General features: G+C 35.1%; 1 protein-coding gene across 4 annotated transcripts in view; it reads right to left on the reverse strand.

The window, feature by feature from the left end:
- Window positions 1–15,634, reverse strand: part of KLF12 (KLF transcription factor 12) — a 400,237-nt gene that overhangs the window by 94,436 nt on the left and 290,167 nt on the right. For all 4 annotated transcript variants that reach the window (XM_033104440.1, XM_033104441.1, XM_033104442.1 and 1 more), the window contains one exon: window positions 13,605–13,740. In XM_033104440.1, coding sequence (XP_032960331.1) covers window positions 13,605–13,740 — 136 coding nt within the window. The remainder of the gene's footprint in view (window positions 1–13,604; window positions 13,741–15,634) is intronic.

Here is a 15,634-nt window from a genome sequence, read left to right on the forward strand (position 1 = left end):
TGTAGAACAAGGAAGGGCGTCACTCAAAGTGATTTGGTAGGAGTATCTGGATGAATCAGTAAGGTTTATCTGCAACTTTGATTTTATGATCTTAGTTCTACGAAATTCAAAGAAGTAACGCTCTAGTTCCTGGGCACCGTACAGGCACAGCAGTCTGAAAGTACTTAAGAGACTCTCGTATCTCTAATCGATAAGAGATGAAAAGATTAGAGAGTTATAAAATATTATAGAGCTAGAAAACAAGAGGGCTACTACTAATAGAAAGCCCTGTATTTTCATACTGGAATGAACCAAGATCCAACCTACATACTCGGTTTCAAGTTTACAAGTCCTTATTTATGTTTGAAGTTAAGAGATCAAAAGAAAGAAGGAGAATTTCAAAGTTCATGTGGATAAGAAGACAAACATGTAACAACAACGAAAACGGAGAGAAGATAAAAATGGCTCTGGCATATACTAGACCTTTAATTATTTTATTTTGAATGGATAAATATTCATAATTGCTACCTACACTGATCTGTCCACATAATTATTAAACAGGTTTATTATACATAATGTGTACACACACACACACACACACACACACACACAGACATGCAATTAAATTGTTTTTCAAACACAATTATTTGAATAACTGTCTCAAACGTTCTTTCCCTCTGGGTAGACAGATCTCCAATCTATACAAATGACCATAACTATTCTGATGTCATCTTACTTTTTTCATCTCCCTCACAACCACATTTCTACATTTGCTTCTGCAAAATCATAGACGCTTACTTTTTCAGCACTTATGATTCCTTCCCATTAACTTGCTGCATCTAGGCTTATATGTCCTTTTAACAACTCAACTAAATCTGTACTGTCTTTAGTTCAGTTTTTGCTAAAGTGAGCAGACTTCATTTTTCACTCTCCTGGAACTTCAGAGGGAAAGGAGCTGATGGAAAAATCACTCCTCCCTATCTTCTTGAGGCATCTCTTAGCCCCTCTGGCCCTCCTATTAACTGTTCTTTCTTCACCTGCCTCCTCACAGCAGGTCTGTCTCCAAAAGTGGGTCCTTGGCATCGTGTTCTTTGCCGTGCAGAACTGAACAGATCCTATTTTAAAGATTAAACAATAAACAGAATGCCTTTTAAGAAAGACTATGGATAGCAAAGGTAGTTGGAGATGCGGAGCGACTGCAACTCCTGTACACTGCTGTGGGGAATGTAAAAGGATGCAACTACTTGACAAACTGCTTGGTAATTTCCTGTAAAGATAAACACACATCTACCTTTGACCCAGCAATTCCTCTCCTAGGTATGTACCTAAGAGAAATGAAAACATGCCCACGGCAGAGTTGCACGTGCATGTCCAGTCTTATTATAATAGCCCCAACTAGAAACAACAAATGTTCATCAAGAAGTGAATGGATAAATAACGTTACATCCATACATGAACTACTACTTAGCAATGCAACAACATGCAAGAATCTTAAATGCAGTACGTTGAGAGAAAAAAGACTGAAACAAAAGAGTACATAGTGTATGATTCCGTAAGTGACAGGCTAGAACTAATCCCTGGTGACAGACACCACAAAGTGATTGTATGTGGGTTGGGAGGAGGCAGTGAATTCACTGGGGTCTGAGGGGCTTGTGCACAAGGCAACTTTCTGGGCAACAGAAATTTCCTGTATCTTGATTGGGGTGGCAGTTACATGAGCATATACAATTGTTAAACCCTTTGAACTGCACTCTTAAAAGAGGAGTATTTTATTATATGTAAATCATACCTCAAAAAAAATCAACAGACCAATAATTGTTCTTATGCCAATGACTCCATTTCTGTATTTCCAATCCTCTCTAATCAGTTCCAGTTCTAGATCTCCAAGTACAACCAGGACTGCCCCATCTGGCTCTTTCGTCCTTAGGTCAAACTCCTCCACCCAGTCCTCTCAAATACATCATTCACTTTCGAGGCATGGCCATTCCTTCTTCCTCCTTTTTATCCTTTAGAGTCTGGTTATCACTAAAACTATCCATTATTCCTTTAAAATATAAATCGCAACTCCTTCAAGACAAAATGCAGGAAAGAGCACTTTTAACATGTGGAAAACTACATCTGATTGGGCACCATTAACATCATTACTCGTTAGTTCTAATGATACTAGCTAAGTCACTTCACTCTCCTGAGTCTTATTTTTCTCATCTGAAAAATCATCACTATGTTTCAATCATGATTACGTTAAGGAACATTGCCAGATACATAAAAAATAAATTTATAATTACAATGCTCTACATTTTCAATACAACACGTAGGGTTATTGTTACTGATACTTTATTCAAAAGCCACCACCAGAGCCCTGGCTGAAGCCCAGAGTTGCTCATGTCTGAACTACTTCAACAACTTCCGATAGATTCTTCCTGATTGTTTGGGCACATGACCAACCTGTTACTCATTTTTATGACTAATAATTTACCATGCAATCCCTGTGAAAACATCAGTATAATCTTGATCTTTCAAAAGATATACGTGGCAAGATTTATGAACCCCCCCACATTTGCTTCAAGGTAGCTGTCAACCTGGAAATTTGGGTAAAAAAATGTAAAAGTAAAAAGCTAAAGCTACAAATACATTAAAAAAAAGGTTGCTTTTAGTATGTAGAGAGATTATATGTTTTTAAATCAATAACTGTTTGTTTTCTTGAACAATTTCTAATTTTGCTGGATATTCTCACATTGTAAAACCTTTACTGGTCTGCTGAATTTACTTGGATAATAAGCATCATAAAAAAGCTGTAGTGAAAATTCATATTTTAACCCCATAATCTAATCTACACAATACAATATGGCAGGAAGATATTTTAATCTCTTGATTAAAAATGTCATTTATTTTTTCTAATCAATATTTGTTGCATTTTCCTATCATATATTAGAAAAGTTTCTCTAAATGTGCAATTTAAAATAAGTTTTATATTTGCATTAGGAAATGGAGACTATAAGAATCAATCCCATGTTTTCTCTCATTTGTAATAGTGCTTATGTATACAAATAAAATGGAGACTGGATGCAGAATTGAAGACCAAAACACTTTCTGTTAAAAGATCATGGAATTTTAGCTCAAAGATTGTATTTTCAATTATCTATGTAATAGCTTCAATTTTATATTTTATTTGTGTTTTGTCAATATTGCATCCCACAGCTGTATAATTTCAGAAATTAGGGGGGGAAAGCACAATAGCTGATATTTTTTTTTGGTCTTTTTGTGCACCATATGAGGTTAATCAATGTTAATTTGAATTTAGAGCCTAAATATAACCATATTTCAAAGATTTTGCTTATTTAGTTGGAATTGGCCTCTTGTCAAGCTCTGTATTTTAGAAATACAAAAATATTTGGTGAAATAAAACATTTCTGAGAGTATAACCCTGGAGATGAGGATTTGCACTACGAAATTCAAATATGAAGACACAATAAATATATTAGTTATTATCGATTTGAAAAAAATACATCATTAAGTGAATCTAGGGAGAAGAACTTATGAGATTCATCAGAACCATCTAGAAATGTTATAAGAGAACATGACTAAAATTTGCTAAAACTTAGGAAATTAGATTTTAAAAACAGGTAAATTAGTTAATTTCAATTGCTTCTATAAACAACAGTCTTTCTTTTCCAAAACAGGATATTAGTCATCACTCTCCTAAGCTCCTCATCTCCAAGGGAGGACTATATCTTCCTTCCCCACTGATGCTGGGCTTGGTCATGTGCCTTGCTTCGGCCAATGGGATGTTGGCAGTTGAGTGATACAAGCAAAGGCCTAAAATGTGTTTGTACAAATTGGGCTTACCTTTCTGTGCTCCAGTCATTGCCATGAGAAATACATGCCCTGGGTTGTCTGTTGGGTTTAGAAAAATGAGAGACATGAACAGTACTGCCCCAACAACCTGCAGACCTGCCCCAGCTGACCAGCTGATGCATGGAAGAGAAGTGTTTTATGATGGTATGCCACTGAGTTTTGGAAGGGCTATCTATGACAGCATTATAGTGGCAATAGATGGCTGATTATATATGTGAACAATATATATATATGTGTGTGTGTATACATATATACATATATATACACACACACACATATATATAACTAACATATAACATATATGTGTGTGTGTGAGTGTGTGTGTGTGTGTATTTAGGTAATAAATTAAACTTTAACCTTGGTGGCAGACATTATTAGTTAACTGACTCAGTCCCTGTCCAAAATTTTTCTTTTCTTTTGCCATACTGCAATCATTGGGACCATGTAAACCAATTTGGGGCAATAATAAGATTTGGGGAATAAGATATAAGCTGGTGTCACGGAGTGGGGTTCCTGGGACAGCTTTTTAAAAGTGACATGGTTGGCTGGTATGTTCGTCTGGTTGGTTGGTTGGTTTGTTCCGCTTTCACCCTTTCCCTTCTGACTAGAATAAGGGCAGGATACTTAAAGATGCAACGGAATTCATATACCTAGTGGGAAGAAAGCCATAAATGAAAGACAACAAATCAGAAAGAGAAAAGAAACCCTAAGAACATTCTGAGCAGTTCCCGCAGCGTGCCCTGCTGATGTCAGACTTCCTGTTATATCGGAAAAATTATTCTACAATTGGGATCTCCAGTAAGGTTTATTGTAGTTTGCAGCCAAAAGTAACACTAAGCAATATTTAGAAGGACAGGCAGATAGGTAGACAGGTAGGTAGGTAGGTAGATAGAATTGTTTTTATTTAAATTATTTAAAAAGATATCTAATTCTACCTAGAAATATTGTTTGACTCAGTCCAATATTAAGAATTAGATTGACACTCTGCCATAAGAAAGGATGAAATCTTACCATTTGCAACAATATGGATGGACCTAGAGGGTATTAAGCTGAGGGAAATAGTAGGACTAAGAAAGACAAATACCATATGATCTCACTTATATGTGGAATCTAAAGAACAGAATAAACGAACAAACAAAACAGAAACAGACTCATAGATACAGAGAACAAACTGATGGAAGGGGGGCTGGGGAATGAGTAAGAAAGGTGAAGAGATTAGGAAGTACAAATTGGTAGTCACAAAGTAGTCACGAAGATGTGAAATACAGTATGGGGAATATAATCAATAATGTAAAGATTATGTAGGGTGTCAGATGGGTACTGGGGGAACCACTTCATAGATTATATAAATGCATAACCACTGCACTGTACACCTGAAACTAATACAAAATAATATTGAATGTCAACTATAATTAAATATGTATATACGTGTGTGTGTGTGTGTGTGTGTGTGTGTGTGTGTGTGTGTGTCTTCATTCACGGGATGTTGAGTACAGCATAGGGAATATAGTCAATGGTATTGTAATAGCCATGTACATGTCAGAGGGGTAGTAGACTTGGTGGGGTTATCACTTTGTGACAAGAGGGGTGTTTAATGTCTAATCATGTTGTTTTGTACACCCAAAACTAATAAAAAAATTAGATTGATAAAATGATCATTTTAGCAAGAATATATAATTAGTTTAACATTAAGTTAAAGGTTCACTTTTTATATATTAAATGTGCTTTCCTATAAGTAGGAATAATACTTAATGTTATATCAGATAATTTTAAAACTAAAATGTGGCAGAATTAATTTTATTTTATAATTTAAGGTTTGGATTTTTTCCCTTTACACTAACATTTTACAAATTAATCAGAAATAGCCTTAAAATTTACTGGCATTTTTACTATACTAACTGCACATTGTTCGGGATTTAATTTTTAGGATAAGCCACAATGCCTGATATATTAGATTTCAACCAGGTGGTTACCCTCATCTATGTGATCGTGAAAGCAGATGGCAAAATATCATGGCAAAACACCAGCCTGATAAGATTCACTCTTATCTAAGCTATTTTTTTCTCTCTATATCAGATTTTTCTATATAGCAGCAGAATCTCCAAGAAACTGTATCCTTCAATTTTGTTTACTTCCATTTGGTACATGTAAATAAATGTATTTATTGAGATTCAAGTGTGCGGTAAAGTGCTACAACGTAAAGGAAAATTATGGTACAATGGCTATAACTCATGAGGAATAATAAGAAGACCTGGTGAATTGAGTTAATTTCAACTATATTACAGTATGGATTTTTATGATGTGTACTCTCTCTGTCTATATTAATAAATGAAATAGTGATGAATAGTTCTGGGAACGTGAGGCAAAACATTAATATTTCAACATTATCACTGAACATCTATGTCAACACACATCAAAAATGCATGAGAAATGACTACCTGTACTCACTAGTTACACCATTAGGAATATATACATATGTATGAAAATTAAATGTGTACATAAGTGCGCAATGTAATTATAGGTAGAACATATAGCAAGAAGAAAGGTACATGAAGATAGCACATGGAAAAATATGTCAAGCAATTGAAACCAAATACATACTTGTAATCAGTTTACAGTATACTGTATGATCACAGGAAAATACAATTATATTTAAAATGATGAGTTATCTTAGAAATTACTAATACTAATGTTTTAAAAACATAATCTCAAATTATAGGCCAAACTTGATTATACTTTTTTTAATTTAAAAAGAGACCAACACTGTCCATCAAGCAGATAAAAGGGACTGTGCATGGGTGTACAGTCTCCAACTTGCTATTGAATACCCAGGGTCTGAGTTATTCAGTGATCATAATTTTTAATTTTTATCTTTTGGCTTGGAAGACTGTTGGGCTGATGAAGGCTAAGCCTACATTAGGCTGTATTTGTGTTCATTCACAGTAATCAGCAGCCTTTTCTGACTTCCTTCAAAAGAAGAGCAACCTAAATGAGTCTAAGGCCCGTGGCGAGAGAGTGAAGCTCTTTGATTTCCTCATCATCGGTAGCTCCCATATCAGCCATGAGTCACTATGAGAGCGCTGGACCTCCATCTAAAGGTCTGAATCAAAGATGTTTCTCTGGCAAGACATGAAGTGGGAATTTGAAGGTGTCCCAAACATGTTAGGCTTAAAAGATACAGCTTTTTTTTAATGAGATAAGAATCTGGGAAGGATTTAAGAACAAAAGCTGAAATCACTTGACATACTGAGCTCTGGGCACAATCAACTCAGATGGGTTTATTCTACTCAGCAGATGAGAGAAGAGACATGACCCAAATACTCTCAGATCTTTCGGTCAAGGGATACAAAATAAGATGACACAGTACCTTTTCAACCCTTCAGCAAACTTTTAAAGACTGACAGAGCGATTCTAAAAGGGATGTTCATTTTTTGGCTTTGGGAAAGTCAGTGTGTATGTTTATATAGAAACACACTTGAAAACACATTTTCTCTAGCAATAATTGCTTTTAATGAAACAACAGTAACAGTGAAGTTGATAAGAAGAACACTCTATTATGTTTGTGTTTTATTTCCTCCCATTTCAATATAAACCTGCATTTTAGTTTGCTATGTAACTGTAGGAGAATTGCATCTATATTCAATTAAGTGTTTTTGTGTCCATGAGTGCTTTCTAGGGTGAACTGCATGGGTCTGTAAATAGATAGCCTTTTAATCAAGCCCTTCGGTGTAATTTACATACGTTTTTATGATTTCCCTGCTGGTATAAATGTTTTGTATTTGAAACAGTTATCTGAGGTATTACATAGAAGACTTGCTTAACCTTTTAAAGTTGAATCATATTCAGTGAAATTTAGGAAGGATTAATAATGGTTAAACGTATATAAAATACTAGATTTAGGTAACTTCATATTGGCCTCCACTAGGGCTTATTCTATGAAAGTCATTGTTTTGAATTAAGAATTGTTTAACATTCCCAAATTATGTTTAACGTGCTTGATATCATTTGTAAAAATGTTTATTTTTGATGTTTCTTTAAATTTAAAATAAGGCTTATATTTAAAATGTCAGAACAATCTCCTGTGGTTTATAGAAGTGAAATGCCTTTTTTAAGCAATTTCTGAGAAAGCATTTGATAGAATGCTTTTAAATTAGATTGTATTTAAAGTAACAATGAGCTTAAAGATAAAAAAGTCTGAAATTATTTCATAATAGTTGTATTCTGACTTTTCAAGACTCAAATAGCTTTGCTTGTTTTAGATAGTTACAGTTTAGAAATATTAAAGCCACAGAACAAAAACAGAAGCTGTCTTCATAAGGTAATATGGATTTACAGAGTGACAAACTTGGATTTGAATATGAGCTCTGCCAATTACTAGCTGTAGGATCTCTGGAAATAGTAAACCCGAGCCTCTGTTTCCTTATCTGTTGGATAAAAACTGGATCATAGGGCAAATTAAATGAAGACTACATAGGTTTGCATAGAATCTGCCCCACAGTAGGCTACGAGTAACAGTTCTTTTGTCTTTCCTTATCTCTAGTACTGTTCTCCACTGTAATTTAAAAGACATTAACACAGTCATACATAAGGAAATTGAGAAATAGAGTGATGGTTAAGAAGTTTAGAACAAGAAAAAGGAAGGAACCCCCACCCCCCAAGATTTCTGACCTTCTGTGACCATTAAATGCAATTTTCTAAAATAAGAACCACGATAACTGAACTAGCAACCAGGTTTGAAGAAAGCAACAGTAGATCAAATTATCAAATTGCTACCATATCTGTGCTTTCAAAGAGTATTTAAGTGTGAAAATATACTCAAGGTAAAATTCTCTATTTTCCAGAAATTCACAAACTGTTTTTCTTTAAGAGAGACACTGAGCAAGAGCAACATACAGGTGACCCTTGAACGGCGTGGGGTTTAGAGGCGCTGATTCCTGTGTACTCGAAAATCCATGTGTAAATTTTGATTCCCCCAAAACTTACCTACTAATAGCCTACTGTTGACTGGAAGCCTTACCGATAACATATGGTCAATTAACACGCTTCGTATATGTATAAACTATATTCCTACAATAAATTAAGCTAGAAAAAAGTTATTAAGAAAATCATAAGGAAGACAAAATACATTGATAGTATTTATTGAAAGAAACTGATGTACAAGCGAACCTCAGTAGTTCAAACCTGTTATTCTAGGGTCAACGGTAATAAAAACAGAGAAGACGACAGTGAAGTGTTTCCATTAGCTTAAATGTAATGACAACGCACCATTTAGATATCCTTTTAACAGATGCAAACATCAGCGATGCTACTCACAGCAAAAAGTGACTAACTGCTAATTTATGTTGCTTTTGTTCCCCTCTGAGAGTTCTCGTCAAAATCAGAGGATAGACGACTCAGATATGGTGTAAGTTAAACACGAATGTGCCCTCACCAATGATGAAAGGATTGACACTGAGAAGCACAGGACATGTCCTTAACATCCTCCGCTACTTTCTCCCCCGCCCCTCTCCCCTTTCCCACTTCCCTCTTCTGGAAACTATTGTATAATATCTAGATCCATATTCTTTTAGTTTAAGGCTTGTTCCTGGTTAAATAGAAATTCTCTGAGGAGGGCTGTCTCTCATGTATTGTGATTCCTTTACACTTTAACTTGAAGGAAGTTGATTTGTCTACTCACACCAACAAATGAGGATTACAAATGTGTTGAATTAGAAACAAGAAAAAGAGGTACAGAAATGAGAGGCTCTGGCTAACAAAGCCAGACTTTACCTATGTAAAAAATATCATTGTTTTGCCTAGAGTTAGAGTTAATTATAATAATTTGCTCTAATCATGTGCCTATAACTCTTTTTTCCCCCCAAACATTTATTTCATAATTATGTTTGTCATGTTGTTAAGCGTAATGACCCTATTTTACCATCAAGCATGGGAAAAAACAAACAAACAAAAACACAGACTAAGAGAAAACATGTTCTACGAATTGCTGAAAGTTGGCTTTTTCAGAATTACTGAATATATGGTGTCTGACTCAGATATGTCTATACCGGGGGTACCAAAAACATGTATACACGTGACTTGTATTCATCTTTTGTTATCGGTGCATTTTGAATATTACAATTTTAATACAGTTTTTTCCTTTCTTAACATGTGTATACATTGCTTTAGCACCCTCTGCACAATGGAAATAAGAAAAGGGTAAAGCCTGTCTGGGCTCTACCCTCTGTGGCCAGTTCTTCCAATTTATCTGAATTCACTGATGCTGAGCTGATAAATGAGAAATCAAGTGAAAAGTAAAATGCTTGAAATGATCAGTCCTAGCACAGATCAGTAGCCTCATTATATAAGTCTATATAAATTGAGGTGATCTAGCTGCTCTAGCCACCAAGCAATGTTCTTTTTATGTAAAGGTAGGAATATGTGACTATTGGCGGGGCAGGGGATGCAATTTTGACTAACAACTTCTGCCATTTTAAATCAAAGAAAACATTTCTTAAATGGAAGATTTAATAAAAGTTCATTTTAAAAACCGGTAAAATACGTATCAGACATTTAGAACACCTTTATTAGCATATTAAGTTTTATGCTATACAAATATAACAATGTCGATAAAGTAAGCACCATTTTAAAAATCCAAGCTATAATGATTATTGCACGAGGCAAGGCTATGAACCTGAATGGGAAAGGAGAGCTTCAGTTGGGGATATTTAGCCTGTGGATTAGCATGTTGTTCTGAGGGCTGGCCTAGGACAAGGCAGCTTCACACCTTTCTAGTGTCAAGCTTCCTTAACATCCTCCTTTCTCATCTCCCCCTTCTCTTACTTGACACTCCACTAGTGGCCAATGAAATAAGAGGCTGGCCTTTGAACTCTTCCTAAACCATGGCTCTTTCCGTCATTAATTGAAAAGACAAAAGTAAACTGATTGCCCAGGTCTTTTAAAAGATGCTACTTCTGTACAGAAACCTTTGATTTCATCCCCTCTTTCTTTACCTGCAAACGTGCTTCTCAACCTAATTCTCTTAGAAAAGTTCTGCAAAGGCAAAAAATAGATGTCTTTCAAAATCCTCTCATCCTGACCATACCAAGCTGATGTTTTATCCTTTTATTATTCAAATTTTTGTTTCTTTGTTTGACAACTTAGGAGTTCAGACAAGGCATCAAGATCCAAAGGCAAACAGAAAAAGAGGAAAGAGAAATTAACAATGAAACAGAGAGATGCATTAAATAGCAGAAGAGCAGAAAGACAAGTTCACAGTTGTATACATTGAAAGTTACTTCGGGTAAACGTAGGCACAGTTTTTATTTCCTAATTCTCTAACAAGGATTATATATTTATTTGTCCCAGCATAAAATTTTTCTCAATATATTACTGTAAGTTTTGAAATACACCTATATTTAAGAGGTCTCTGCAAAACATTCTTTTTGCTTCATCTAATAGTATCTTTGCACTCTCCAGTGTTTACACACAAATACTCCGTCTTGAATGGTGGTTAATTAACTATTGATGGGTCCTGGCATGCTAGGGCTTCCCAGGTGACAGCTCAGTATTCTTTACTAATCGTTTAATGAAAACCCTTACATGAATAATGAATCTGGCATTTCCCTAGGTACACATGCAACTTTTGTAATAGTAACAAAGGCAGGCATACGCACAGTTATACAAAAATATTGTGGCTTGAAAATGTTTTCACAAAGCAAATTAAGGAGGTTATGTTGAAAATGAAGGCTCCAGTTTCTCAGGTGGTTATTAAAAGTTTCACATTAGTATATATTATAGTATAAGCACATAATATTAAAAGCACAAAACATGGTTATGTTTAAGAAGTGAAGACCATTACTATATAAGCCCCAAATGGAGTGAGTATAATTTAGATTTTAGTAATCACAGTTCCAAACTTGAAAGCTTTATTTAAAAGAAACACGCACATATCTCTAAAGTCTCCTCTCTCTCTGTCTCTGTCTCTCTCTCTCTATATATATATATATATAGAGAGAGACATATATCTCTCTCCCTATATATATACATATATATATAAACAATGTGATTGAAATGTCTATGAAACTCACTATTCATCTCAGTATTAAAACTTGTATTTGTTTAGTCTGATTTTTACATGAGAATATGGAATCCTTGACCTTAAAATTCATTCCCCACAAATCCAGGATCACAGTGCTGATCACTGAACGAGTGATGAGGTGACTTGGCATGCCACCACTTTAAATATGATTTCAGCAATCCCGTTGATTCAATGCCTGTCCTGGTTCAAGTTAACATCTGCTTTAGAAAAACTAAGTTACTACAGCCAGTTAATGGAACAAATCTGAAAAAATGTTTTTATAAACTGTTCAAGTGGAAGAATATTATTGGCAAAAGATATTAGAGGCATTCTCAGAAAAAAATCAGTTTTTGGATTGAGAAGTCCCCAACTTTGTCTTGTTATCCTTTATTGTATGACTCTGGACAAGTCATTTAACTTCGCTGACCCCTCAGTATCTTCATTTGTACAATGAATAATGAAACTTGCAACACTTGTATTTCCTAGTTGTCATATACATATACTCCACACCATCACTCTTACCACTCCCACTAATTATAATACTATTTCCACCACTAATTAAAGTCTATATGCTCAAACTTCATGACTTGCTTTTAATACCTTGTTACTGTATCATACCTTGACAACAACTAAGTATTCTGATTTTCTTACTACAGATGAAGAAACATCCCAGAATGGTTAAATAACTTGCCAAAAGTCAAACAGCTATTAAGAGCTTGAATATAAGTTTGAAGCCAGATCTGATCCCAAATTTCATTTTAGATCCACTATATCCTGGTTTCCTCTAATATATCATATATATTTGTGTGTGTATATATATATACATATGTAACATCAATATATAATACATATTACATAGAGAAATATTGCTCATTTTATACACACACACGCACATATATATGCTTTAAATTTTAAAATGCTATACTATTTTTTTTATTTCAAGGCTTAATGCATGGAACAGAGTAGGTACTTAATTTAATATTTGGAGAAAAGAAATATATAGGAAGTAACCAAGATCATTTTGAGCAAACTGTTAATTAACGTGTGTCAGCAATAACAGTGACTATTTAAATCTTCCTCTTCTTCAAGATTATGTGATTAAAAATTGTTCTGGAGAAAAAACATAGATGGACCAGCCATCGGTTCAATGCTAAATACAGAATTGACAACGACAGAAAAACAGCTGTTTTCAATAAACAAGGGCTGAGATGTAAACCTATAGTCCAGAAAAAAAGAGAGACAAGATCCTTTCAAAAATTACACAATCCTGATTTTTCAACATATTATCTTCAAACTTGAAATTTCAAATAACCTATTCTGCACATTTCCTATCAAAACACGATAATAATACGTGCTATGTTTTATTTCTTTTGACTGTTGTATATGAATAATAATAACGCTGATGATAATTGGATAGTGACATTCAAAAAGAACAATTTTTTTTTTTCAGCGTTAAGGAGAAGGGGCAGGAGGAATTAGAAAAGATGCACAGACGTCTTATTTCTAACCAGAACACAAATTTTCAGCTATGTAAAACACTCCCGGCTTTCTCCTACTCTCCTCCCAAAGAACATAAGGCTGAACGGAAAGATGCTGACATGTGTGCCAGTTCAGGGCTAGAATGACATATCTGGGGAACAGGAGATGCTGCTGTTTCCATTATCCATTGAACACCTTGGCAATTCTTCGTTCATCCTGAGAATGTGATACTTACTCTTGTACTGCTCTGGCTATGGAAAGGGCCGTAGATCCAGTTTCATTAACGCTATCTAAGGTCACATTTGGCAGGTCATCATCATCACTGTCACTTTTACTTTGTCTGGGAGATAGGCCTCGGGGGTCCATTTGTGCTGGGAAAAAAAGGCATATATATGAATTAAAATTAGTGTGCAGACAGTTAACCTTGTCCTGGACCAATATCAAGCATGGAAGGTCTCCTCTGTGTACATCACATACATGGAATTGTCTAGAAATCCCAGGGATTAGTGAAAGTGACGTATTTTATGTACTGAGCACTCACTGACTCTTTCCTTCTCTTCATCTGATTTACAAAACCTCCATCAACTCTCAATAGTTTCAGGACATGATTACAGAGTAGAAACTCTAAAATCCGTATTACCTACTCTCGAGTGGTCAGAAGCTGATTAGGTCAGGTAGCTCCTGAGTTACTGTGGGGCAGTCTGGCTTCTCGTTGTTCCTGCTGCCAGAATCCTGGCCATTTTATTGCTCTTGCTTACAGCCCTCATAATAAGCTTACGAAGAACAAGGTTCACAAGACTCGAGGTTTTAGGTATTTTCCATACTTCCGTGAATGATTATCGTGTAGTTCATTACTGCTGTTAAGTGGAAATCTGAGTGTAGAAAAATGACAGAAGTAGTCGCATTTTTAATTATGTGACTATATGTGCTAAAAAATACTCTTCGTCTCCATCCTGATTTCATTTTTCACAAAAGGCCTTTCCAGATATGATCCTCCTCCCACTGTAAACTTGGCCAAAGCAAGAAAGAACCTAATGATCTGCCCCATGTTCACCAGACAATCAGATCCTTTGAAATGAAAATTACAGTCAGCACTTCATATGTTAATGTATATTTTTTAAAGTTACATTTCATTTCCACCTCCTTCTCTCTGTGAGTAGCTTTAGACCACTGCCTAGGATTTCCATCAGCCCTCACCTCAAGCACAAAATACACATGCCTTCTAAATTAAAAGTATTCTACTAGCTACACAATTGCATTGTTAAAATACATGACTTCCACTCCAGGCAGTTCCAACCAGATCACTACTCCTCAAACCTGCCTACATAACATTTCTAAAAAAACCACTGCTTGCGAAAGAAAGCAAAATCACTTAAAATCATGGTTACAATGATATCTGGGTACATTTACAATTTAATTTTTCTCAGAAATTTTTTTTTTGCTTACTGTGTATCATGCATTAGGTAGAACTTCAGGGAAATGCTGGTATTTTACCATTTTTTTAACCCACAGAGACAACTTCTTATGATTCTACATCACATTTATAATATGGATAGAAAAAGTATATCTAGAAAGTTTCAACATATTTGTAACTAATCTTGGTCAGGAAGGAACTTGTATCTGTTGAATCTAATGCATTAGTGTATCTGCCATACCTATTAAAATGTACTACAAACAACGGAAGTGCTTGCTAATAGTTGTTTAAAGAGAAAATAACTCAAATAACCTAAATCAGTGGTCCTCAAACAAGGCAACTTTGCCCCCCAAGAGACATTTGGCAATGTTGGAGACATTTTGATTTGTCACAACTCGCAGGGAGAGAGAAGTTACTGGCATCAGAACAGAAGCCAATGATACTCCTAAACATCCTACGATACACAGGACAGTCAGTTTCCCATGACAAAAATTAACCAGTCTAAAATGTCACTAGTGCCAGGTTGAGAAACTCTGATCTAGAGATTTAAGAGTTTGGGTGTAGAAAAGTATTACATCTTGTAACTTTCGATTGCATAATTATGTTTTAGTTTCCAGCACTAGCAAAGAAATTAAACCATATATTGAATTACCCATATTTTCTGGCCCTCAAATAAAATAAAACAATCCATTGTCATGTTACTCAGCCCTCAAATACACCAATTTCTCAAATACAGCATTCGCTTCCTGAAATGCCAGAAATTATGCAGTGATACTCATTAAAGAGTTTTTGGATGTTCTCTTTGTACACATGGTACATGACCTCTAGAGAAAACTTCCTAGAAGAGGGAT

The sequence above is a fragment of the Rhinolophus ferrumequinum genome, chromosome 4 (genome assembly GCF_004115265.2).
Source record: "Rhinolophus ferrumequinum isolate MPI-CBG mRhiFer1 chromosome 4, mRhiFer1_v1.p, whole genome shotgun sequence".
NCBI classification, from domain to species: domain Eukaryota; kingdom Metazoa; phylum Chordata; class Mammalia; order Chiroptera; family Rhinolophidae; genus Rhinolophus; species Rhinolophus ferrumequinum.